This window comes from Cephus cinctus, unplaced genomic scaffold, assembly GCF_000341935.2.
Source record: "Cephus cinctus unplaced genomic scaffold, Ccin1 Ccin1_scaffold0975, whole genome shotgun sequence".
NCBI lineage: Eukaryota > Metazoa > Arthropoda > Insecta > Hymenoptera > Cephidae > Cephus > Cephus cinctus.
In genome coordinates this window covers 105,412-131,847 of record NW_014333530.1, presented here as the reverse complement: position 1 = coordinate 131,847, position 26,436 = coordinate 105,412, and the positions used below count along the sequence as shown (strand labels likewise).

Sequence of the window (26,436 nt, the reverse complement as noted above, 5' to 3'; positions counted from 1 at the left end):
TAATCTAAGCATGATGGAACAAAATTATTTGTTTTATATCATTGAAATGATTAAATTATGTGAATTATTTCCTGAACTTTTATGCCGAAACCTTCTTTACATAGTAGAAGGATAGAAACAGAATGCTGATTGTACTTCATGAATATTGATTTTTAATGTTACAATGATAGCTAACGATCAAACTAAAGCAATTACATTTTGTTTAGGATGAGGTTAGATTCTGCACTGCTTTGGCTTCTTGTTGCTCTTTGAAGAGCCTTTTCAGTTCTTCTGTAGCTGTGGGTTTGTATTGTACCGCTTGCCCAAATTCCTTCTACAAATGTTTATCACATTTTTAAGTGAGTGTTAAGTAAAAGAATAATTGAATAATAAGTGTACATACGTTGGGATACTGAGCAAAAATGTGTTCAGGATTTTTGAAAGTCCATGGAGTCCAGGGTCCCTGAATAGAGGGAAAGCTGGTATGCCACATTTTACGTAGCCTTACATTTGTCATATCTCCAGCTTGTGTACGAATATGTTCCATCCACTTCAACAGCTCTTCTCGTGAGTAATTTCTACAGGAGTGCCAAAACCTATCTCCATTAACTAACAAATTTATTCATTAAAATAGTTATTTTTTAATGAGAACTTGCATTGTTTTTATATTGAAACAAAATAATTACTTACGATATTCTGCAACAATAACAGGGGTCTTGTGTCTTCTAGGCTTGACATAAACGACCACTCCAGGGTTTTCATTGGCAAAATTTAATAGATCGTTCTCCAAAAAATCTCTGTGCAATAATATTAATAAAGTATTGCTTTACAGAGGTTAAGATGTACAGCTTACTTACCTCATGCCACGACTTGAACCATTATTTTTGCAAAATTTTAATGTCACTCGTTGCAATTGACAAACATAACGGCCAATGCCATTATTTAATGGTGCCCTGGGAAAAGCCGCTTTTAAAAATAACGATTTATTTGTCGACATGCCGATTACTGGATATGCAGTATCGCGATGGGATAGAGCGCCACCAATAAAAAACACAGTAGTGACATCAGTAAACGTACGGATATTTTCCACCACCGAAGTTATGATTTTATTCATATTTTCATACTTTCCACATGGGTTATTAGTACAACATTCGCATAATCAGAGATAATATTTCATAGTTTTAAGGTGTTACGACTAGGACAAAAATTACTTCATTATCCATTGTAAGTATATAATCAATTGTTGCTTAAAAGCATAATAACAGTATAATGAAGCATTGTAGTAATATAATTACATACAGCTTATTTTGGTGTGAAGTACAAATTAATTCCGTAATACGGTTTCATTATGAACTTGTAGACCACCTTCATGTCACTATGCTTCAGTAGACTCTTGACTCTCCATTTTCGTAAAATAGTTGCGAGGATAATTTTCGCTTCTAACATGGCGAATTTCTGTCCAATACAATTTCGCGGCCCTGCGCTGAATGGAACGAAGGCATATGGATGTTGCTTCTTTAAGTTCTCCGGTAGAAAACGATCAGGGTCAAATATCAGAGGATCTTTCCATACTTCTGCATCTAGATGCGTCTGAGCAATTCTGAGACTCGCCATACAGCCCTTAGGTATTAAATAGTTACCTAAAAATCAGGTTCACTTGTGTTTGTCATAAATTACCAAATTCCCTGAAATGTTACTTATATGCATAGTTATAATCTTATAACATAACAGCTACAATAGCCATCTTTGTTCGCCCATACCGATTTTAATGTCCTCAACTAATTGTCTTGATACATTAGGTACAGTTGGATATCGTCGGAGAGTTTCTTTAATAACCCTTTCGAGATAATGCAACTTAGCAACGTCTTTTTGAGTTACTGGTTCCTTAGAATCGCCAAAAACTTCCCTTAGTTCCTTGTCAATATTTTCTTGCACCGCAGGTTCATTTCCAACGCAAAAGAGACACCAGGATACAGTAGCAGACGTTGTATCGTGACCCTGAAAATAATTATACAATTGATACAATCCATGTAATTATTTCCTTAGAATCGCCAAAAACTTCCCTTAGTTCCTTGTCAATATTTTCTTGCACCGCAGGTTCATTTCCAACGCAAAAGAGACACCAGGATACAGTAGCAGACGTTGTATCGTGACCCTGAAAATAATTATACGATTGATACAATCCATGTAATTATTCACTGACCAGTTTTAAGTAATACTGATTCTTAACAAATGACATACTGCAAACGTAAATGTGTCGATTTGCTCTCTCAACTCCGATTGACAGACGTTGTATCGTGACCCTGAAAATAATTATACAATTGATACAATCCATGTAATTATTCACTGACCAGTTTTAAGTAATACCGATTCTTAACAAATGACATACTGCGAACGTAAATGTGTCGATTTGCTCTCTCAGCTCCGATTCGTTCATTGGATTCTCGGCCTTATCATTCTCATCCAGTAAAAGATCCAATAATGCCTTTTTCTTGCGTTTTCCTGAGAGCAAAAAATCTTTTTAGCCAATAATTACAATACCAAGCACAATGATTGTTGCTTTTTGCACTTTTCCACCATCTTTTCAAGAGGAAGAAATATTTTACCAATATCATTGTCCTCGTCCTTGCCTCTGTCATTTATCTTGTTTTTACGCTGTTCTATTTTCTTTGCTATTATCTGCAAGTATTGTATTTATTCAAGAAATATATAAATTAATCCCTACATTCATACTATTTGTGAATGTTCCAATCGGTTATTTACCTCGTTAGTAAAGTTGTGTAATTTGTCAATAATAGATTGGAACTTTTTTCCTACTGGAAGTTGATAATAAATAAAATCCCATTGAAGCCATGGATACATAAATCTGTCCAGTATCATATTTGGTACCCTAAAGAAATTATATTATTAAAAATACAAGCGATCATTGGTAAAGATACTGGTACTCAATTAATTTTCAAAGTAAATTTTCTAAAAAACTTGGCCTCACTTAAAAAAATTGATTTTCCGCTTTATCATTATTTCGTCACGAAAAATCAGTCCTTCCTCAGTTCGTCCACAAATTTTGGTCCATCGTTAATTTCTAAAATCTTTAAATACGCTTAAATAAAACTTACTCATTTAAAGCGTCTGTATATTCCTTTCCTTCGCCATACTGTGCATTTACTGTTATCCCCATGGCTGTCTCTAAAAGGAAAATATATTCAATAATACAGCTCCGCTGTAGTAGCTATTAAAACAATAAAATCGAATCCGTAATAGTTACCACAAATAACATCTAATGTACATCTCAGAGCCAAAGGAAATATGTCAATGGGTTTATCAGGATTTTCATTATATACTTTTCCAATCTGCTCGTTGAGTATTTCCGCATTTCTCGTCATGACCTCAGAAAATTCACCGAGTATGCTGAAATGAAATGCTGGTGTCATCAGCTTTCTATGATTGAACCATTTTTGACCTAGGAAAAATAATAACTTGTTCTTTATAAATAAACACAAAATGTTTAAGAAAATATTCTTCTTACTTTACCTGTCGAAATTAAAATTCCTTCACCCAGCCACGGTTTCATAAAATCATATGCCGTGGATTTAGAGATCAGCGATGTACTCCGCATAATGATCTATAATGGCGTTATATTCAGTCATAGTTAATTTAAAAAAAAAATATTCTATTTACCTCCATGTATTCTGGTCTACGGATATGAACTATTACTGCCGGTCCAAGCCATACTCTGACAATTCCTTCCTTATGTTTAAAACATAAGTCGTCGAACCAAACTTCAAGATCTAGGCGATGAAAACAAGAAAATAAAATATTGACGTATGATTATGTTACATTACTCCATTACGTTTACACTAAAAATAAACGATATATAATTATTCACACATACCTTCCTTTTTAATTCTATAAACATCCAGCAATAATCCACATATCGGATTCCCTACTGGCCCCGGTATTTTATCGATTCTCTTCCGAAATTTATATCTCTCATACAATAAATTTAGAATCCACAAAAAAATCACGACCCCCACAGTCATCAATAATAATTCACTTAGGTGCATCTTCGCGATTTCTTTTAAACGATATCAGAATTACTGTGAAGCAATAAGAGACTAATAGCAATTTCAATTATACCTATACTGTTTCAATACTGCTTGAATAATTACATTATTGTGTTCCACCAGTTGTATAATATTAACTCATAACTCTCAAGATTCTCCACGCAATTGTTTCAAGCAACAATTTAAATTATCCAGTCCGCAACTACGCCGCAATCTACGAATAGGAACTGCTCATCGCCAGTAACATAGTTTGCACCTTTTATACCCTCACTGTAGCTACTGACAATAGAAGTGGAGCATGCAGTACAGTGGCGTCAATAAATACGCATTGATAAGATATAATATTCCACTAGCAAACGTTAATAACGAATCCCATTTCTTATTACTTTCATATTACAATGTTATTCTACAAGTAAATGCCAGTAAAAAGCCCCACAGCTTATATACCGCCTAACGACTCGCCAGTATTGTCAGATTGTGAATATACCTCCAGTGTTTAATTTTACCTTCATTCCACTGAATAATTTATATAACTAACGATATTATGCTAGAAGTATAAGTGTGACCAAGATAAAATGCAATGTCATGGCTAATCGTAGAAAAGATGGAAGGGGACAATATTAATCATTTACGTGAGCATGTATGTCTAGAGTCTGTATGTCATAACCAGTCATAACTGCGGTACTGGATGTTACTTTCTGCTGTTTAGTTTAGTCCGCGCATGCGCAACGTGAATCGGCGTCGTGTAGAGTGATGGCTACATGCGAACAGCACAATACAAATTATTCCTAAGTACTCAACGTCATCGTAGGATACTAGAATGTGTACCACATTAAGTATATATACATACTACATGCGAGTTTATAATATTTCCTGCTTTCGTCTTTTGAACTTCCTTCTCCTGTAATAAGTATCTTTCGACGAACATAATCTCCGGAAAAAAATGTTCAGCGTTCCCTTTATTCATATTTACAACAATATGGTATGGTAATATGTTATGACTAATACGCTTTATCTGCATCGATCGGTAATCATAGCACGATCTTTTCCGGAAGATAACGTTCCACAAAGATCTGCGGGATATCTTAGAAACATACGAGGACGTGGTTAGAATGTCTCTTGTAAAAGTTATTTATATATCTCAAATATCATTTCTAATAGTCTATCTATAGACATTAAAAAAAGTGCTCGGTTTTGACTTTAATAAATATCGTGTTACTTACGTATGAGCCCCCAACCTTTGATTGCATATTTGTCCCGTTTGGATATCTTTTGGATCTATTAAAGGATGGGACGTATAAAGTGTAGTGGATCACGAAAAGGATATTGTATGTTAATGTGGAAATTTACACGTGTACGCAGTTTCCGTATTATTCGAGATAATAAATTTTCGTTTATTTGACGCTATGATAAAAAGTTCAAGTATCATCTTTCGAGTATACTCATTCTGATTCTCTTCTTCCTCTTGTTACATATACATATGTATAGCCAATCTCACGAAAGACGAAGGCACAGTGACGAAGGTAAAATGAAAGTTAAATCAGCGAAAAAACGCTTATTTTAAACGGTCCTTAGTACTACAGTTACTCATAGATTAAAACCTGTCGAGTCATGATGATGATAGAATTTTCTTTCTTTCAGTTTCTTTTACCTCATAATCGACGGTTATGATTCATAATTAAGGCCAAAAATTTCGCCTGGCAAAACCGTTTCGCTAAAAGCAGTTTGGGGCATTGGCGGAAGTTTCACTCTGTGAACACATTCATTCAAGTAGAAATGTCATGTCGGGTCATGACAAGCCTGACGAACATGTGAGAAGCGTATGTTGCATAACATAGTAACCCATGAAGATCTACTTCAGTTCGAAATACAATATTTAAGATACAAATTACTTTACTTCGAGTTCCTCATCCTAGTCGTTATAACTTTAGAAAACCTCGCAATAACATTGCTCTTGATCGTACATTCTCCCATATTTTTGTCACATTATCTCTCGATTCTGGACCAGTTAATTTTCGTAGTATTCGGAGTCCTGCAGTTCATCGACGTAGTGCTGGGAGAATCAGTTCCTTGTAAAAAATACAATCATAAGCAATTCTCAAATCAAGGGGCCGGAGAAATCGTAATCTGCCCTTATTCCGTGTAAAGTTTGGTCCTGTAGAGTTTTACGTGTAGTGTTGGTATTTTATTACTAAGTACCGTGTAGAACTGGGTTCCACTCTCGGTGGAATATCGAAAAAGGTAATAAAACGAAACACTTTCGTTACTCCCTGAAGATTAGCAATAGTCGAATGTTAATACAAAAGGATGGAATTTTTTACATATGAGATAAACTTGGAACTCTTTATGACATTTCTAATACGAAATGTTTCCAACCTGAAATTTTGATGAATTCAAACGACGATAAGTAAAATCTATGAAACCGACCGTTGATATTACAATTTGCCATTGATACGGTAGGTTTTATATAGTAACGGAGTTGGAAAAGTGTCAGCCATTGAACCCAGATAAGTTCAAATAATTTTCCGCAAACAACTGTTTGCCAATGATTTAATATTTTTAAAAATAATGTTATTTAAATATGGTAATCTCCAATATTGCAAAAAAGTGATGCAGGATTTCACGTGAATATATGAATTTTTCAATGTCGTTTTTCTATGCATATAAGCATAATTCTAAAATATAGTTACTGTCATAAGAAATATTCTATCCTACAAGTGAAATTGGACGAAGGTTATCGAAGCCGTGTTGTATCCATTCCTTTAATAGACCATCTGTTTCTATGTGCATATTGTTTATCAGTGCTCTAATTGTTATCAGACCAAAGTGGTTCAATAACGTTGCATTTAATTGGTGGCTGAGGTGGTAAACTAGTCGATGGTAAAGAATTCGGTAATAATTCTCCAGGCCAAAAGTGAATCATATCCAGACATATCAATCCTATAAGAACGCCATGCATGAATGGTGCAAGCAAACTTAAAAATCTGCCTCCTCTCCGTATTTTCTGTGGCCACACAAAAATGAGTCTCGGTCCACCTAAAATAAATATTCAAAGGATGTACCGGATGAATGAAACTGATACCATAAAGAAATGATAAGCACCTGTATGACGTCGAATACTCGAGAACTTAACATGGTGCGAATTAACACCTGGCGGTGCACTGAAAATCCCATTGCTATTGCACGATTTCCTTTTGTGATAACAAAACGTCCGACCACCATTCAATTTCTGCTGTGGCTGTCGCTCGACATTTTCTGAAGGCCCAAGAAAAGATTCTATGCCTGTGCTTTCCAAAGTTTTCAAACTTTCCTGTGGTGTTGTACTCGTCGCTGTCACTAGGGATATTTTATCTTCATCGGCTGTCAGCAGGATTACCGGAATTTCTCTAGATTTACAAACAGGATTACGACGTGGTTTTTAAAATCGATAAATACAATAGTCAATTCCTTACTTTCGTTTAATTCCTCGAACTGCATTATTCCAGAATACCTTGTGCTCCAGATTTTAATTAACTCCAATACCAAATCTGTCTTTATTCTTTTGTGTACTTTATCCATTCAACTCGAAAATGAAGATGCTGAGGCGATGACATATCCCAATCTCTCTCAGCAGTCCCTAGCCTTATCATATGCTTACTAGATTTCTCTTTTCTTTTTTGTATCAAAAAGACAGTGGACAGCGTTTAACAGTTTCGCTGCCATCTAGAAAAACAGCTGTCAATAAAATTGACAAGTACGGGATCCGTTGAAAGTGTCAAATAAAACGCTGACGCATTAATTATCTCGGCAAATATGTCGCCACGTTTAAATTTACCGTAGAATCAGAATAACAATAGGAATATTTATCACGTTATTACAATATAGTAATCATTTGAATGTAAAATCATGTCTCTTTCACGTAATAACGGTTATCTATATTTTTTGTTCACACATTACCAATGCGAAACTTTTTCAATAAGCATTATACACTTTCATATCATTTTTAGATATTAAATCTGATAAAAAAGTGGATGAAAAAATGGCGGACTCCTATCTCGAGGGTGCTGCTAACAAGATTGAAGAACGTCGTGGAGATCTTGTTCTACGTCAACGATTTCTTCAGGATAAGATTACCACGATGGAGAGATCAATCCCAGCTCTAATGGCGTACAATATGTGGATGGCAGGTCAAAAATGCGAGGATGCACCGCTCTGCAAGGTCAGGGAAATCATGTCAAGATTCTCTCCTCTTCCCGACCCTACGGAGAAGCTGGTCAGCGATCTGGAGTCAACAGTGAAGAAACTCGACAAGGAGACCGAGGAGTTGCACGTACGACTCGATTGAATTCGCCATACGACGGTGCTTCTTTTGGTAAATCTTCTATGAAGTGCAATGTCCTTTTTGAACATGCTTCAAAAAACTGATCCAACATCACGCTATTCGATACCTAATATATAATTAAGACTAATTGACGAGTCATTTACAGAAACATTTTGTTTTAGGAAAAAATCATAGCGGCTGATGTTCAGCTCGAGGAAGGCGGGATGGAATTAGAATCCTTGGAAATGACGAATAAGGAACTTAAAGAGAAGGCTGATAATTTAGAACATGAAATCAGGAAGAACTGTGTGCCCAGTTTACATTCTATCCACTCAGAGGACCTTGTGAGCCTTACAAAAATTATACAACTGGGACAAGAGGAACTTGATCGGAAGTGTTGTATCAAGGAATTAGAAGAGAAGGAAATCCTCTTTAGAGAACAAATGGATCGGCTACTTAGCTCTAGAGAATTTCAACAGGCTGCAGGAGGTAAAAAAATGGCAAAGAGAATCCGCGAGTTAGAGACGAATGAGAAGAAGATGAACTGTGCTCTCCAGACCCACAAGTATAATATGCATCAGTTGAAAAAGAAGTTACTGCAAAGGGTGAAGAATATTGTGGATTGAGAATTTGTATTTAATATATAAAATACATTTTGGACAAGTATGCTTATATTTGACGATTTTTATTCTCTCAGGAGAAAGAAGGTACAGGCACGATACAGACCGCTGCAACGGCAGGAACTTCGCATGGGAAAAGTGATATTACAGATCTTACTGATGTTTCGAACGGTGTACATCTGCCAAATACGTATGTTACTTCCAAATACGATAACAAAGAAACTATAAAAATTGGAAATGAATCAAGAATCTTGTCGGGGCGTTGGAATTCGAAAAAACACGAGAATCTCACAAATTCTGCAATGAAATTAAATCATCAAAGCAGAGCAAACAATGACGTATGGAACCAAATAAATTATAAGTAACAATACAGGACCAATAATAATGATGTATTATTTATTCCAGATCCCATTTAAATCTTGCATATGTCCTACCCCACTATCAATTCCTTGCAATCAAAACCCAAATTGTTTAAATGCTCCAAAATCATCTGCTATATATGATTGTGATCCTCTATCAAATCGAATACCAAAATGTGGAAAATTATCACCAAATAATTCAAGTCCTTGCACAATAACCATGACTCCGTACCAGTGTGCTCCTAGATCCTGCTGCATTCCACTTCATTCAACAATCCAGGGAAGATCTCATTGCAAACCTTGCATATCAAAGTCATCTCGTATTCCTGGGACATCAAAATTCACCTCATCCTTAAGAAGAACATCAGGTGGAGGTTGTTGTACATATAATATACAGCCTGAGTCTCCAGTAGATACAAAAAGCACAAATTTCTGTCCACCAAAAAAAATCACAAACACATCAACTATGAATTGTGAAAGTAACCCTCTTTGTGAGTCTTTACCCTGTGCAAAGGATATTAACTACTGTCCACCTGGGAAATCAGTATCCTCAAAAAAACGTACTCCATGTATCCAAGCTCCTTGCATTCTTGATCCAACATATCCAAAATGTCAGGCTCCGACACCTTGCAAGGAGTGTCTGCCTATTAGAGAATTTGGAGGTTGCCGATGTTCTTGTAAAGGTAGATGTGCCAGAGGAGAATCGGATGTTCCATGTAATTGCAGTATGGGATCTAATAGTCCCAATGATAAAGGTTATCAACCCAGAGGATATGGGAAGACTGTTGAGAATCATTGTAATAAATATTTACAACAAGGAAATAGTGACAGCGATGAGTTTTGTGCATGCTGTGACTGCGGCTGCAATGACAGTCAGGATTCTGAACATTGTGAATGTAAATAAAATATCAAGTACTTATAAATTCATTTTCTATAATTCATAAAATTTGTAATCAATACACCTTGCTCTAAAGTGTGCTTATGATATATTGTTTGAACAAGGCTGTTTGATAGCTACATATACAAATACTTTTAAGCCTATCACATACTTCAAGGACATCGCAATCATTCGATCAATAATTTTCATATCAGCGTTCACGTTAAAACTAATTACGATTATCCGAATTGATATGTTAAATTAAGATAAATTGTTGAATAATAGTCTCAGTAACTAACGTGAATTTAACAGTGCTAACATCTTGACCTTAATAATAAATAAATGGGAAATTACAACTGCATACACGTGATACATAATCTCTTGTTTACTGGAATGTGATCTTTTAACTGTGCAAAAAGCATGTCAATAATATTCAATTAGAAGATATCAAATCCATTTGTACTACTGGTAGTATAATCATAAAACTCCCATAATAAATCCAGTCAAAAGAACAGCACGGATGATACAAACGTATGAAACTACTACTTTGATTCGATATATTTTAACAACACGTGTTCTAAACATTCTACAAAATCTGAACCTGACGACTTGTTCCGTGTATTCTACATGTCATTTTGTAATATACAGACTCAAAAATGTATAATGAACTCTTTAATATGTTAATAAAGCAATCTGTGTGAGTATTGATATTTTATTATAAATTTCTCAGAAATCTATAAATGTGTTTATAAATATACATAGAATGATGTACGTATGGTAGATCATTTGATATTTGATGTTCTTACTATTATGACTTTAATTCGAAAACAAGATATGCGTGTCAACGAAACTTCAAGTTTATTTGATCTTTAAAACGGAATCTTGAAGGGATGGTGAGGGCTACTCTCAGCTCTGTAAAAAAAAAGTATTCAAAAAGTCATTATTAATTTGCAAACTTTCCATATCGTAACAGAAAAATATTGTACATACGCAGTCATGGGACAAATTCTGCCATTTACATTGAAGCTATCAATATATGCAATGTCTTGAGGATCAAGTTTGAAGTCGAATACTTGAGCATTCTCTGCAATGCGGGACTTAGTCACTGATTTAGGTATAACAACATGGCCACGATCAAGCTGAAAAGTAGAAAAGAATTTTACTCTTAAACATCCCTACTGATATGTATAATGCAACTACCATAATGATATCCATTTTTATTACCTGATAACGGATAAGGATTTGAGCACCAGTCTTATTATATTTCTTCCCAAGTTCCACTAATTTAACATCCTCTAGAAGTTTGGGATCATCAGGTTTAGCCCATGGTCTATCAGGAGATCCCAATGGACTGTAAGCAGTAACAACAATATCCCTTGCTTTGCATAAATCAGAGAGTTCTTTCTGAGTCAAGTAAGGGTGGCATTCAATCTGTAATTAAAAAATTAAATCAATAGGAGATTGTCATCTGACTACTAATAAATATCATTTTAAAATTTAGTATTAGTCATTACTTGATTCGTTACAGGTTTGATGCTTGCATTCTTCAATACCCTCTCAATCTGTTCTGAATTAAAATTACTGACTCCTATGTTTTTAGCAAGTCCTTTCTTGTTGATAGCTTCCATAGCCTTCCAAGTGTCGATGTAGTCAACGTCACTGAGCTGGATACTACCATCAGGATTTGTGGGAAAAAGGTCAGCACCTTCCTTGTAAGCAAAAGGCCAATGAATCAAGTAAAGATCTAGGTATGCAAGACCAAGGTCCTCTAGAGATTTTTTAATTGCTGGCTCGACAAGATCTGGTCTGTGGAAAGTGTTCCAAAGTTTGCTGGTAATAAAGAGATCTTCCCTCTTTACAACACCTTCTGCAATTTTACTCTTGATGGCTGCACCAACTTCTTTCTCATTTCCGTAAACATGAGCACAATCAATGTGACGATAACCAATGTCGATGGCATCCTTGACTGCTTGAGTCACCTCACCAGGCTTGGACTGTAATTATAATTAGCAATCACTGCTTAATAAGACTCTGTAATCTCTAATGGCAGTCACTAATTTTTTTCTTGTAACTGAGAAACACATTCAAACAATAATATATCATATGTTTATGTAGATTTACAAGAAACTTCTAGCTTCTTAGCTATATAACAGTATTAATATCAATTCTGTGAAAAGTTCTCTAAATTATATCTAGTTTTATTATATACTATACACAATTTTTAGTATATATATGTGGAATATGTGATGCATAAAAGTCCTGTTTACAGGTCTTTAGATACTCTACTCCAGTGTGACCGTTAACCATTAGACTGCCGGTAAAATGAATTAAAAAACATCAGTAAATTTGCCGCAAAAAAATTATACATAAGTACATATCAAGTATATCTTATACAAAGTTCTTGATAACGTCCGAGCCACTATAATGGCTTTGCGGCAAGGAAGGTTAGGTAGAAATGATTTATCACTTTCGCAAATAAAGTGTTTCTAAAGGTATTTGAGGTCGCTCATTACGATTATGAATTCAGATTTTGAAAATTATCAACGGTTGAACCAGTATTGAAGACCAAACTTGAGAAAATGTGGAAAATTTTGTAACTTTCCTTTAGCGTTACCCATAACTAACGACGTGTGGACGTAAAAAGTATATTTGCAGCATTTTCTTTTGGATTTTTATTGGTTTTTTATTTGTTTTTGATTATAATTTCTTCATTACTTCATTGGTGTTATTTTTATTATTTGAGATCTATTTATTTCATGAAGTTGTAAATAGTTTATTCAGAAACTATTATTTAGGGTACTTCTTTAGTACTTCTTTCTTGTAGTAATTCTCAAAGCAAGGTGTTATGCACAATGAAGTGTTACAAGTGTTGTCATAGATGCAATTCGACGTCTTGTTTTAGTCATTGCACACAATACACATCCTCGCAACTTGGCTGATTATCAGAGAATAGATGAGTGTACGATGAAACATCTGCGAAGTGTACTTTTTCATTGCCAACTATAAAAGGCGGGGGGAGTTTTTTCAAAGATTGAGTTGATATCATCTACACATCCACCCTTTCAGGACAGCTGATATCCTGTCCAGGTCTCTGTCAGAGTGTAAGCTACTATAGTGGCTTTCCGGCGGTCTAAAGGTTTTTTCTTTAAGGATTAAAAAAATGATGTCTGAACCAATAAAAAATTCAAGAAATCACACTCTGCCGGCATAAAGTCCATGCTCACCTTCCATGTTCCCAAACCAAAGCTTGGAATAGTGTTTCCATTGTAGAACTTGATATTCGGTACGTTCAGCACCATTTTTATACGCGGAAAGAACTTTCTCGACACTGCCAACGCACAACTTCTTCAATAAGAAACTATTGACTGGGCTGGACGATACTCAGCTACAACCCTTTTATAAACAATGCCTATCTCGATGAATAAGTTACACGGCGCATGCGCTGAAGTAGCAGAACTAACCGGCTAATCATTACATAACCATTCCGTTAGATTGTGCGAAATAATATCATGATTGTGTTGAATAGCCAACCGTAACCGGCAGCCATGAATCACATGGAGAGAATCAAAGTTCTCTTGTTTTACCATATGGAAAGTTACAGCGTCGTCAAGCGTCATAGACTAATGGAATTAATGGTTTCCATGGTGGAGCGGAAGAGTCCATATATGTTGCGCGTCACAATACAAAGCCCTTTGGGAAATAAATGTATGTTTGAATTATTTTCTATCTTGTAAAATATTACATAGATATTTTTAATGATTTTTTATGAGATGCTCGTTCGTTATCGTTTTCTTATTAGATTAAACAAACTTTATACCTATATTAAGAATATTACATTTTGATCAATACTTTCGGTATACATATATAGTGGTTAATTTCATGAGGTTATAATATTTGAATAATATACTATTGAGATACATGTACGTCTTGCGTGATTATCGTTCAATATTCTGGACAAAGCATAAAAATGTGTGTCCTTATTTGTTCTTATGATCGCAGCAACACACGATCATATATGCAACCACGTTTACGGCAATACTTTCTTACTATTTCCGCTTACGGTGATGATGTAAACGTTTGGGGAATAGCAGCTGTTCACTCTTTGTCAACAATGTATCAGAAAGTGTTGTGTATCAATGTATCTGTGCATGTTGCTAAAAAATTCAAGTTTACATGTTGCATGATATTCAGATGATACAACAGGACCGTTCGTAAGATGTAGACGATGTTTTGATCACATTTTACCATCCGGGTTATAGTTTTTATAATAAATTCAATGTCATTCCTTGGAATTTCATTTTTAAGATTTATCTCTGACATTCATTGCGTTATTACAACGTTATCAGTCGGACGTTGTACAATGTACATAATAGTATGCTATATACAAAGTTATTTTATAATAGATCCTACAGAAAATATTCTGTGATTAAACAATTATTGTTACTTCATATTAAAAATATTAGTAAGGGCGCCGTATTCAAATGACGTGTAGTTCTTGGGCGTACTTCTGATTTTTAGTTTAAGATAATTCTTAATTACTATGTGATTATTATTGAGAATATTTTAACCCATAAATAAATAATTTTAATAGAATTTACTTTTATCGCAAGATTTCATAATGCACAGGTTGCGTCATATTATGACATTTAATGATTTTTAGATTATTTGCTTCGTCATTGGAATTAACTGTGAAAAAATGTATGATAATATAGTTTTAAAAATGAAAATACAACATGGATTCTCTTTATTGTTTCATGTGAGTTTCTATGTTTCTAATATATTTCGGTGTTACATATATTTGTTTTAGGCTACTTATATATATTACAATACATTTTCATGAATATATTGATGGGATGAGAAAACAATGCGTAGCTTAAGATTTTATACAACTACAATAATTTCCAATGAAAAGATTATATTCCCGTTAATCTTATAAAATCAATATCAGTTTGAATTTATATACTATATCTTGGTTATCATACCTATCGCTTGTTTTACCAGTAATAGAAATATGGCACTGTTATAGCATATCACATTTTTATAAGATGGATGATTATTTCGTATCAACGAATAAAAAATTGGTAACGCTAGTATTTTCGAAAAACAAAATTAATCAAACTAATATATTTTATATATTGACTACAAGGACAATAACAAAAATATAATTATTGTAAATTATGGCAGTGGTATATATTTTGTTAGATAGCTTGAAAAAAAAAACATCGTTTTGCAAAAAGAAGTAATCTTAAATCGTTGGGTTTTAACGTGTTTATAGTTATCACTGGTTAGTCTTAATATAATTAAATGAAAAATGCTGGATTTTTTACCTCATGTGTAAGATGTCGCTGGTCATCTTTAAAATCAAACGAATGATGAATATTCCCTAGGACGTTTACAATCGCCTTAGTATACTCTAATCGTTCATTCGAAATTGCAAAGTCTCTTGGAAGCATCGCTGGTTGCTTCTCATTTTATATTTTATGTATAATAATTCTTTGAATTTATTAAATTGTAGCGACACATCAGGAAGTCCCTGTTCGTCCACCAATTGAATAACAACTCAAAGATCAATATTTTGAAAAATTGGCAAATGTAATTAAATTCTGATATCTGGTTAAGCTGTTATACGTAATATCAATAATAGCTGGATAAATAAGGAGAAAGGAATAATAAATTGGCATCCATAACCAGCCATAACAAAGTGGACAGTAAATTTTGGAACAAACATGGTTCGTATCCTTTGATTTACAATTATCGTCATTTTCACTTTCGCATATTTCCAAATTACTAATTATCGATGCGTTTGCAAGTTTTTTCCAGGTCTTGTACTTTTTATTGCACAACTTTGTCCCTTTTAAGGGAACTAACGGCATTGAGCACTTCTTGCAGATTCCTGCTGCATGAATTTTTTTTATTTTCTTATAAGTACCAAAAAATCTTCCCTTACGCGATCTTTGTCTTCTCGTGTTACTTCCGGTTGATGACCTTGGCGATTTGCAGTTATTAAACGTTTCAGTTGTGATATAATCATTTCTCATTGTACTATGATTATCATGATTGATAAAGATCCTTTCCAATGAAAAATCATTCAAATATGTTTGTCCAAAAGAAGATTCCACCATGTAAGTATCATTTGCCGTGAAAGTTGGTTCTATTTTGCACATATCTTTGACATTGTTACTTTCTTCAAAAGAATTTTGACAAACGTAAGTATCCGTTGACATAACCTTTTTGGTAACCGTTTCATTAGAATGAAAACTCATAAGGTCCACATTGGATGAATTCATTGAGGAATTTTTCATGACGACAAAACTCTTTTTTGATCTTCGAAAAATTAAAAATCCCATCACGCTAAGAACTGTACGTCTCAGTAAACACTTTCCTTCTTCTCCCGATGTCTGATCTTTGTCGCAAATTTTAAAAGTTGAACCATGAGCGTCTCTGTTTTTCTTCGTATTACGAATCCTTGATATATCTAGGAGAAGAGAGTTCAGGTCTTTCGTTTCGAAACGAAGTAAATTCTCTAGATCGTTTCGTAAAAAATTTAATGCTGAATCAGAGAGCAATTCTTTGTATCGTGTTGTATTTGGTATGTGATCGATTTTCAGGACGATGCAACCAAGCAGAGTAAGGATTAGATCCGCTACCAATCCTAAGATATTTATATCGTCGGTATGGGATGTCAAATCTTCGGAGAGGGTACATAGATCGCTTTGTATGCGGGAAGGATCCGAGAACACGGTCATTCTCTGTAATCTATATGATAAATTTGGGTAATTATATTATCGATACGATTATTATTTTAATTGACTTACCAAAATTATGAAAATTTATTTTCTCTTCAGGTTTCTCGATGTCTTGTTACGGGTAATAATTCAAGACTGAGTATAATGCTGATATTGTCAATTTATTGATTTAGAAAGAGACAAGGTTGATGCGATGATAGTTTCATTCCGTGTATGTATGTTTATATTTATTTTTGAAAGTTACATTTTGGTTGGATCGGCCGAAATTTTGAAAATCAATTCTAACCTCCGGCCTACAATTCTTACCATTTGACAGTTACTATTGAGTTTTCACGTGACAAATTATTTTTAAATATGACTAGTAACATTTATGAATTGCTCTTACAAACGAGCGCAGTCAAAAATTGTGATACTTAATACATACATCTTGTTGTTTTCATATTAGACTTTACCTATCATATTGTTAAATCTTATCGAACAATTAGTTCAGTAGGTATTCTAAGTATAGCTAATAGATTAGAAAAAATGTAACACGAATTAGCTTTACAAGGAACATTGAAATATTTTTATTTTCCTTTAACATGACATTTATACAAAGTTTAACAGTTATTTAGAATGACTATTAATTAAACAAATTAAAATACGAAGCAATTAACTATTGAAGTTCACACTTATTGTTTCAACAAGTCGGAGGTTTTCATCATCAGACAATCGTTTTCATTTTTCACCGAATCTTCCATCGCAGTTACATACAAGTCTGAAATGTTTGCTAAATCTGTCACTATTTTTGGTTCATAGCTTACGTCTCTGGAGTCGCTTGTTACAGCGCTGAGCGATGACCTTTCAGTACTTGATGCTGATGAATGATTCTGATATCCTGAATCATTTGAGATAGATTTTGGTGAAGAAGTCTTCTGAAATCTTTTATGACCAGGAGTTTCATTGTTTTCCTCCGTATGAATCATCTCATCCGTTTCCAAAAGATGTTTATCTCCAGGTGATTCGATATTGGATACATTCAAAAAATCATAAAAGGAACTTGAATTTTCTGATTGATTTTCAAGCGTCAACGATCGCTTTAATGAAATTTCCATTTCTTGTATATTCTCCATATTATTATCATATAATTTTCGATTGGAGGATTCTATGACTTCCAGATTATCTGCATTGTCCAGCAATGGTGTTCTTGGCTTCTCTACTGATACTTCATGCATGTCGTTATTCATTAGACACTCTTCTTTAATATCTGCATTTTCTATTTTTTCTGATGAATCATTCATAAGTATACCAACGTCCAATGGATTCAATTCATTGATACTTGTGAGAGTTGCCAAATCCTCAGACATATTTTCACTGTCGCATGACTTATAAGATGACATAGACAATTTAATGTTATTTGCATTATCACTATCATTATTCTTGCTTTCATTTTCACAAGGTTCTACATGGTTCATCATACACTGGGATTTAGGTATATCTAATGTTAGGTCCATATCCAATATTTCAAGATTATCTTCCCCTAACCAACAATCATTTCCTTCTTTCACTTTGTCTTTAGTGTTATCAATTCCGTCCTGGGTGACATTCTCTAAAGGCATAAAAGATAGGTCCACATCCTCGTAAGGGATTTTTGATCGTACTTCGTTTTCATCTTTAAATTCCCCAATAAAACTGATTTTCAATGATTTGAAAGAAGCATCGGATTCGGACTCCTGCTCAGTATTTTTTAAAGGCATTTTTTTAACCCTTGGTTCATCATTGCCTGTAGACATTTCTCTTGAATTCTCATCTTCGTTAGGATAAAATTCTTCTAAAGATAAAAACGACGATGTCAAGTTCCATTCTTTTTCGCTAATTGACCAAGACAAATCAGTATCCGTCTTGTACGTACCAGCACTTTTAGGCGGATTATGATTTTCTGTTTCTATTTGCCATGATCTCTCATTACAATTATAACTTTTGCAAGTGGCCGAATGGTACGAGGTGGAACCGAAAATACTATCCTGAAAAACATCGCTGCTCCAGCTTTTCGATACTTTGATTTCATTACGAAGCTTTCTTGATGGAGATTTCGTAGTTTTTGAACACGTATCAGTACGCGTATCAGGAGTGCTATCACGAAATTCTCTGACCTTTGTGAACATGTTCATCCTCGAAAAGAATTTTTTGGCTTTTGCACCCAACGTATCCAATCGTGGAGATTCGATTTCATTTGATGGTGGTGATGAGCATCTTTCTCTTGGACTCTGATCTAGCCTGAAAAAAGAAAATTTTCTAAATGTTTTCGAAAAATGACTAACGTGAAATTTGGTGAAACGGTTTGGATTACATACAAACTTCTGAACAGGAAACAAAATAACCGATTATTACTACTTACAATTTAAACAAGTGATTCATCACGAAAAGGAGGAAATCCACAAAACTGTAAAAACACAATAAACTGCTACAATGGCTCTAAATTTGTAAAAATTAACGTAATTCTCAACGCATTGTCGATTAGCCGACATTCGTGATATACAACGTCTTCGTACATACGACCTCTAAACAAATCCTTCAGGAATTCCGTAAGTACTGTAAACCCGCGCTATCCAAATAGAAATATAAAGTTATTCCATCGCCGAAAAGTATTTAAAACATCCAGTTCTCTTACTTCCTGTATTAATTTTGTCTAGCAATAAAACTTGCTCAATTACATTATCAAAGATTCTCATCGATCTTAACCAAGTAGTCAAATAAACAATGGAAAGTACCAGGAGAGTAAAAGATTCCACATGCAATGTGCCTAATAAAATATCATCCGGACGTAGAGTGCGATGACCAACGAATAATATCGTTAGTAAGAGAGAGCAAGCTAATATTGTGGCTTGATTGGTGACTTTGATTGGATGAATCATGCCTGAAGGGTGCTCATGGTCCTCAGCTTATATAGCCATATATATATGGTGAACCAAAGAAATGATTAAAATTACAAAAACTTACAAAATTGCATAGAAATTCAAAACCTTCTATCATCAGAACTTATATTCTACATGAAAATGAAATTAGGCCTAATTAGGATTTTATAATAATGTATATAATATTTTTAACAACTTACATCAAGTTTCAGATCAATTCTAATTACATTTAATCAATGACAATACAATAGAAAGCTTAATGTTACTGTATCACATATTATCTTAAAAAAGTCTTAGAATAAATTTTGCATTTTTAAGTAAACCAAATTTATGACCACCCGGTATGTGTCAATGGTATTTGAAGAGAAGTTTTAAAATTTTCCATTCGTTAAATCAACGCATAATTGAGTAGTTAAGGGACCAGCACGCCCCGGGTGCTGGCGTGGGACGGCATTTGTTCAAAGAGGATGCGGTTTACTATTGACTAGTGAGATCTGGTCCAGAAATTCTTGACCATTGCTACAATTTAATAGCTATGACCTACTATTTGATATTTGATTCAAGCGTGAATATTTTTATTATATTTCAATATATCTAGAATATTCCAAAAGTAAAGCCTCAAGTTATGTATTTATTTACAATTTATTCTATGATAAATAACATCTTATATTTTCGCCTGTATTAATATAACTTCCTTTTTCGCTCAATTAATTATTATATTTAGTTACATTCCTCACGTGTTTTAGAATGGAATAGAGAATGGGTAGTATTTGGCTCCTTCCGTTCTAAAAATATTAAATTTAAATAGTTATTGTAAAACCGTATTTTATGATTGATTATATAGTCATTTTTTTCATAATGACTTACTGTTTCATTGGTGAAACACGTTCGCCAGTAGCTTTGCTATCGAGGTCAGACATTTCTTCGGCAGTCAGCTCGAAATCAAAAATTTGAATATTCTGCACTATACGAGATTTCGTGACGGATTTTGGAATTACAGCGGCACCACATTGAAACTGCAATAACGTCATATAATATGGCAGAAGGATCAAACCATAATAATAGTAATCAGTGACTTGTTAAATTTCTTAAACTTACAACAAATCTCAAGGCAATCTGTTGAGGCGTTTTATTGTATTTCTTAGCGAGTCCCAAAACTTTTTCATTTCCCAAATCAATCTTCACTCCACTTCTGTTACCTGGTCTTGCCAATGGTGAAAAACCAGTAACTGTAATGTCATGTTTTTTACAAAATTCAATGAGCCTCTTTTGCGGCAGATTTAAGTTGACCTCAATCTAAATTTTTTAAATATGAAATTAATAATGGCATTAATAATAGCATTATTTACTTGCAAATAGATCAATATACTCTCACCTGATTATTAACAGGTTTGATTTTAGCCACGGATAGTAATCGTGTTATCTGCTCCGAATTAAAATTACTAATTCCAATACTTTTCGTTAAACCTAAACGCTGACATTCTTCCATTCCTCTCCAAGTTTCCAGATAATCTATGTCTGCTAATATCAATTTACCGGTTTCATCAGTCGGCGTCAAATCATCCCCATCCTGAGAAGTGACACCCAGTCAATCAAATGATCAATAAATTGTAATATATCTGCTATGAATATTTGATTATAGTTACCTGATAAGCAAATGGCCAATGCATCAAATAAAGATCCACATAATCTAGTCCTAGATTTTCGACTGATTTGCGACAGGCGGGTACAACTCGTTCCTCCTTATGAAAATTGTTCCACAGCTACGAAAAATATAACTTATAAGAGATAAAGCTGTTTAAGAATTATTACCGTTTTACCTTCGTGGTAACAAATATATCCTCCCGTTTGATAGTACCATCTTCAATCTTAGCACGAATTCCTCTGCCTGCAGCTTTTTCATTCCCGTAGAAGAAAGCAGTGTCGATATGCCGATATCCTGCGTCAATCGCATCTTTGATGGCTTGTTCTAGTTCTTCTTCATTTCCCTGAATGCATCAAAAATATTGTCCTACATAGTAGGTAATAAGACGATATAGCACTCTATTCATAATATACATTTTTGCTGTCTAACAATATTGAGAACCACGATACTATATATATCTATAATTAGTACGCAAGTATTATCGTATATTGATAACAATGATTGGAGCATATATACTACATAAACTATAGATATAAACTCCTATTGATAAAAAAAGTCTATTGTATATATTTTTATTATGTAAAGCTCGCGTAACAAAAAAAATAATTATAATTTGATGAATATTTATTTACCAAATAAGTGCCCAAACCAAACATAGGCATAGAATATCCATTGTAGAATTTGATGCTGGGTACCGTCGACGGATCTGTCATTGTTGAAGCGTCCTGTAACTGGTTTCTTCAGCTAACAAAATTAATATTGAATATATTTTATACTCCTGGTAGTTTTTAATCAGCAACCATGATTAAATAATTAGGTTACTTCGCGGATAAGACAAAAGTTGGTGTAGTTGAGAAATCAACAAAGTCAATAAGACACTCTACTTGCAGCGTATAGTCATTATGTAACTTACATGTCGATTGGCAGTTGCAATATACTTATATAATTGAATATTAAAAAATCACTCATGAGATAATTATATAACATTTCACGTACATGAACAATTTATTTCCATTGAAGGGGACATATTTACAGAATATTGTAATTGTGGTAGTTGATAACGACACGTGTTCCTATAATTTCTAACCTCAACAACTTCCTGTATCATTAAATCTAAACTGAATCAGAATCATATCTTTAAAATTATTGTTAAATTCCATTCCAGTGAAATCCTTAATCTATAAATATTTTAGGTGTGCCCTTAATTTATCAAAGTACACTCTAGGTAGAGCAAAATAATTGATATTTTTATTTATTTTTTTGAGTTATCACTTTATTTTGTACTTATATACTTACTTATTTAATTACAGTAGTATATAGTTTAGTTTCATCGTCTGACTTAATCAACCTTTTATATTCCCCTTAGTATTTCTCCTACTTGCATTTAATAAAAAAAAAAGAATTCTACATATTCTTTTATAGAAACATTTGTTATATGAAACACCTACTTATTCCATTATATTTGTTAGCTATTATTATTCATTGCTGTTTATTTTGCGTAATAGTGATCTAATTCACAATGGTACAGGAATATATACATATCCTGGAAAAATATTTCCTGAACGTATCCATTGTCTTAAATTTTCCAACAATTTATGAATTGAATTCAGACAGGCTTTGTTTGTTGAAAATAACTGCTTGTTCAAACATATGCCACCATTTGATGAGACAACAATGAGCCATTCAGAGTCAGTTGCAGAATAAATGAACTTGAATATTTCAATGTACGTAAACTGCATTATAAAAAATTTAAATTATATGGAATTAGAACAAGTATAATTTAAAAATATGTATGTGTAAAAACTAAGTAAATTATTGTAATTATATTACACATAATTATATAAATACCAAGCATTAAAAAACATAATGAAGTTAATAGCCCCTAGATTTTTTAAAACTCCAAATGGAAAGGATAATCTTTGTGTGTGTCATAACTGTAAAAGTAACATATTTCTCCATTAGTTTATGACATAAAATCATGCATTTAATCATAAAATATGAAAACTTACCCAAAGGAAGCACAAGTACGTGTACCAGTATTAAATGTATCAATTATAGCAATCTCCTCTGGAGTTAGCTTAAAATCAAAGATATCAATATTCTGTTGAATACGCTCCTTTGAACTAGACTTTGGAATAGGAATTGTGCCAATATCAACCTATAACAAAGTCATTTTAATTTTTTTTGACAGATTTTTATATTCTTCTGTGATAGAAAAAGCAACTGACCAAATATCTAAGCAGCACTTGAGCTGCTGTCTTTCCATACTTTTTAGCTAATGCCAGTGTTTCTGGTCGTTCTATTACAACTTCTGTATCAGTAGGTTTAGCCCAGTAACGAAGAGGAGCGCCAAAAGGACTGTAAGCTGTAATAGCAATTCCACGCTTGCTACAGAACTCTATAAGTTTTTTCTGATTCAAATTTGGATTACATTCCACCTGATTCATCATTGGCTTGATCTTAGCAATGGACAAGACACGATCTATTTGTACTGAATTAAAATTGCTCAAGCCTATACTCTTTGTTAGACCCAACTTGACACACTCTTCCATTCCCTTCCAAGTTTCCAAGTAATCCACAATCGAAGGATGGGGTTTGTTGTTTTCATCCAAAGAGAAAAACCCCCCTGTTTCCTTCTGTAGATATGGAAGAATACTCAGCGAACACATTTTTTATATAGAACCAGCACTTTAACAAATCATTCAACATTTTACATAGGAGAAATTGGCATTTGATAAATAAACTTATCAACTGATTATAATGATATTGATTATTAAACAAACTGTAGTACTTCATAGTTTTATATACACTTACAGCAACAGACATAGGCCAGTGAATTAAATATAAGTCAATATAATCAAAACCAAAGTTTTTCAAAGATTCTTTGCATGCAGGAACAACTTGTTCCAGCTTATGCTTGTCATTCCATAGCTGTAACAATAGGAAATGTAATATTACATAATATATAAAAATTTAAATATTAATGTTTCATTATGTTTACCTTAGTTACAATGTAAAGATCCTCCCTTTTGACAACGCCTTCTGCTATCTTTTCTTTAAGGGCATTCCCAATTTCCTTCTCGTTCCTATAAACGAACGCACAATCAAAGTGCCGATAACCAGCATCAATTGCATGTTTAACAGCCTGTCCAACGACATTGGGATTGTCCTAAATAAGAAAAGGTCTTTTTTAGGATAATTAAAATTAGATCCACATCGTCAATAAACTATTGCATATCAATATTATCAGATATATAAAAATTGTCCAATCTTCGGAAGCTATAATTGTATATCTAACGATGATTGTTCGGATAGCAAATAAAAGTCGCAAGATCCGAGTGGTAGAAGACAGGAAGCGGATAATTAATGACTCGTGTACGTTTAAATTAATTATTAATAAAGAATAATATCAATTATATGTTATTTAATGAATCAAATAAAGTATTTGACTGTTGGCGCGATTATAGCGCAGAATTTGCACCCATCGCTGCTTTGAGTTTCTTGTCTCTTACAGAGACCATTTCAAATCACCCGCCAAATGTATTATCCCTAAAACATTAATTTAAGTGTTTTCATTGAATATAATCTCTACTTACTGTGACGAAAACGATACATAATTTTTTGTAGATTTATTTTTATCAGAATTAAACGTCTACTTCATTTCATAAACATTCGTATCGTTATCACATATATATTTAAAATTAGATCCAACCCGATATCTCAAAACTCGGATGATCTCAATTTTATCTCAGGTATTTTTTTTTTGCAAATGACTTTCATGATTAAAAATTTCAGAAACCTATCCCAATTTTATTAGTCATCATCACAAAATATACCTTTGAAATAATAAAACTATGAATTACATGTAACCAGAAAACTTGTGACTTCGCTGGGACACTTGCGATATTAGAAAAAGTTACAATTTGTAAAAACCCAATGTATGTACGACAAAGAGCAAAAAATATCGGTCGTGATTAGAATAAACCACTTGCAAAGAAGTTTCAATTAATAGCAGTTCTGCGATGTTAGTGGGATATTTGAAATTTGTTCACATTCCGAAATTAAAAAAATATACATCAATGAAACACGAGCAACGCACATTCATTAATTTCGCATTCAATATCATTTGTTTACTTTAACCATGAAGTTTTCTATCCTCTAGACGAAATGTCTCGATGAAACTAAATATAAAGAAATTGTTAGATTACTGATTAGGAATCTAAAATGGTAACTTATGAAATTGTAATATTTTTTATTTACATTTTTCTTTTCACTGCGTATCACTACCCTTACTACACAATTCGATTTCCAAAAAACGTACAAAATCTCTCATAAAAACTAAAAATTCTTTAACATGAATCTCGAAAACATTATAAATTTGAAAAATAAATGTTTTAAAATTGATAATAATCTCATGAGTAGGTCTTGCAATATGAGATTCCTTCTTTTTTTCCTTTTCCTTATTGGCTTTCTCCTTAAATGAGATGTGCCAGAGATATCTTGTTTTACCCGGCATTACGCCACTACGTTATAAAATATAGACCATTGACTATACCCTACAAGATACACATTGGATGAGAAAATTGAAAATACCGTATAACTCGAATTCAGAGAAACTTTATTCGAATATCGAATAGGCCCTTATTAGAAAAATCGCCCAGAAACGGTGCAGCGCCATTTCTTTACACAATATACTAATTTTATTATTAAAACTTACAACGCCTTGCCATGTACCCAATCCAAGAGCTGGTATCTTCTCCCCGTTGCTAAGTTCGACCAACGGTGCTGCCATGTCTACGATTTGAATTTGACTGTGATTAATTATGACATAATATGCAAGATGTTTACGTGGAAAAACAATACCCCCCCCCCCCAAGTGCGGTTAGTAATATTCTAGTTACTTTTTGTAATTTGTGAAATCCTGATAGCACTACCAACTATTAATTCCCTAG

General features: G+C 33.5%; 6 protein-coding genes and 1 pseudogene across 19 annotated transcripts; 1 reads left to right on the top strand and 6 right to left on the bottom strand.

The window, feature by feature from the left end:
• Window positions 1-129: 129 nt before the first annotated feature.
• On the bottom strand, window positions 130-1,127 carry LOC107271439 (39S ribosomal protein L43, mitochondrial). The gene is made up of 4 exons (XM_015747451.2): window positions 837-1,127; window positions 670-776; window positions 383-588; window positions 130-313 (listed from the first exon to the last, which is right to left on the bottom strand). The coding sequence occupies exons 1-4, from the start codon at window positions 1,091-1,093 to the stop codon at window positions 203-205; spliced, it is 681 nt and encodes a 226-aa protein (XP_015602937.1). The 5' UTR covers window positions 1,094-1,127; the 3' UTR covers window positions 130-202.
• LOC107271441 lies at window positions 1,039-4,524 on the bottom strand (annotated as a pseudogene).
• A 183-nt stretch (window positions 4,525-4,707) lies between these two features.
• On the top strand, window positions 4,708-10,304 carry LOC107271430. Of its 10 annotated transcripts, XM_025088681.1 has the most exons (6): window positions 5,455-5,566; window positions 5,685-5,863; window positions 8,030-8,352; window positions 8,526-8,948; window positions 9,041-9,301; window positions 9,369-10,303. In XM_025088681.1, exons 3-6 carry the CDS (start codon window positions 8,062-8,064, stop codon window positions 10,224-10,226), a joined length of 1,833 nt encoding a protein of 610 aa, XP_024944449.1. In that variant the 5' UTR covers window positions 5,455-5,566; window positions 5,685-5,863; window positions 8,030-8,061; the 3' UTR covers window positions 10,227-10,303. The 10 variants fall into 10 exon arrangements, with proteins under 10 accessions (XP_024944447.1, XP_015602912.1, XP_015602915.1 ...); XM_025088679.1 differs by lacking the exons at window positions 5,455-5,566; window positions 5,685-5,863 and adding an exon at window positions 4,708-4,835 and having other exon boundaries at window positions 9,369-10,304; XM_015747426.2 differs by lacking the exons at window positions 5,455-5,566; window positions 5,685-5,863 and adding an exon at window positions 4,708-4,879 and having other exon boundaries at window positions 9,369-10,304.
• A 587-nt stretch (window positions 10,305-10,891) lies between these two features.
• Window positions 10,892-13,586, bottom strand: LOC107271434 (aldose reductase). Its single transcript, XM_015747441.2, has 5 exons — window positions 13,424-13,586; window positions 11,714-12,193; window positions 11,424-11,630; window positions 11,190-11,338; window positions 10,892-11,111 (listed from the first exon to the last, which is right to left on the bottom strand). The coding sequence occupies exons 1-5, from the start codon at window positions 13,496-13,498 to the stop codon at window positions 11,069-11,071; spliced, it is 954 nt and encodes a 317-aa protein (XP_015602927.1). The 5' UTR covers window positions 13,499-13,586; the 3' UTR covers window positions 10,892-11,068.
• Window positions 13,587-14,908: 1,322 nt separating this feature from the next.
• Window positions 14,909-19,469, bottom strand: LOC107271432. 2 transcript variants are annotated; one of them, XM_015747439.2, is made up of 4 exons: window positions 19,323-19,469; window positions 18,837-19,201; window positions 17,015-18,755; window positions 14,909-16,955 (listed from the first exon to the last, which is right to left on the bottom strand). In XM_015747439.2, the coding sequence occupies exons 1-3, from the start codon at window positions 19,340-19,342 to the stop codon at window positions 17,617-17,619; spliced, it is 1,524 nt and encodes a 507-aa protein (XP_015602925.1). In that variant the 5' UTR covers window positions 19,343-19,469; the 3' UTR covers window positions 14,909-16,955; window positions 17,015-17,616. The 2 variants fall into 2 exon arrangements, with proteins under 2 accessions (XP_015602925.1, XP_015602924.1); XM_015747438.2 differs by having other exon boundaries at window positions 17,015-19,201.
• Window positions 19,470-19,996: 527 nt separating this feature from the next.
• On the bottom strand, window positions 19,997-22,643 carry LOC107271435 (1,5-anhydro-D-fructose reductase). 4 transcript variants are annotated; one of them, XM_015747443.2, is made up of 8 exons: window positions 22,481-22,643; window positions 22,117-22,228; window positions 21,660-21,827; window positions 21,486-21,602; window positions 21,215-21,409; window positions 20,938-21,135; window positions 20,707-20,855; window positions 19,997-20,624 (listed from the first exon to the last, which is right to left on the bottom strand). In XM_015747443.2, exons 2-8 carry the CDS (start codon window positions 22,195-22,197, stop codon window positions 20,582-20,584), a joined length of 951 nt encoding a protein of 316 aa, XP_015602929.1. In that variant the 5' UTR covers window positions 22,198-22,228; window positions 22,481-22,643; the 3' UTR covers window positions 19,997-20,581. The 4 variants fall into 4 exon arrangements, with proteins under 4 accessions (XP_015602929.1, XP_015602928.1, XP_015602930.1 ...); XM_015747442.2 differs by having other exon boundaries at window positions 22,398-22,566; XM_015747444.2 differs by having other exon boundaries at window positions 21,698-21,827; window positions 22,481-22,566.
• A 92-nt stretch (window positions 22,644-22,735) lies between these two features.
• LOC107271433 (aldose reductase) lies at window positions 22,736-26,357 on the bottom strand. The gene is made up of 6 exons (XM_015747440.2): window positions 26,202-26,357; window positions 24,486-24,653; window positions 24,299-24,415; window positions 23,713-24,120; window positions 23,494-23,642; window positions 22,736-23,418 (listed from the first exon to the last, which is right to left on the bottom strand). The coding sequence occupies exons 1-6, from the start codon at window positions 26,274-26,276 to the stop codon at window positions 23,376-23,378; spliced, it is 960 nt and encodes a 319-aa protein (XP_015602926.1). The 5' UTR covers window positions 26,277-26,357; the 3' UTR covers window positions 22,736-23,375.
• Between the last annotated feature and the right edge of the window lie 79 nt (window positions 26,358-26,436).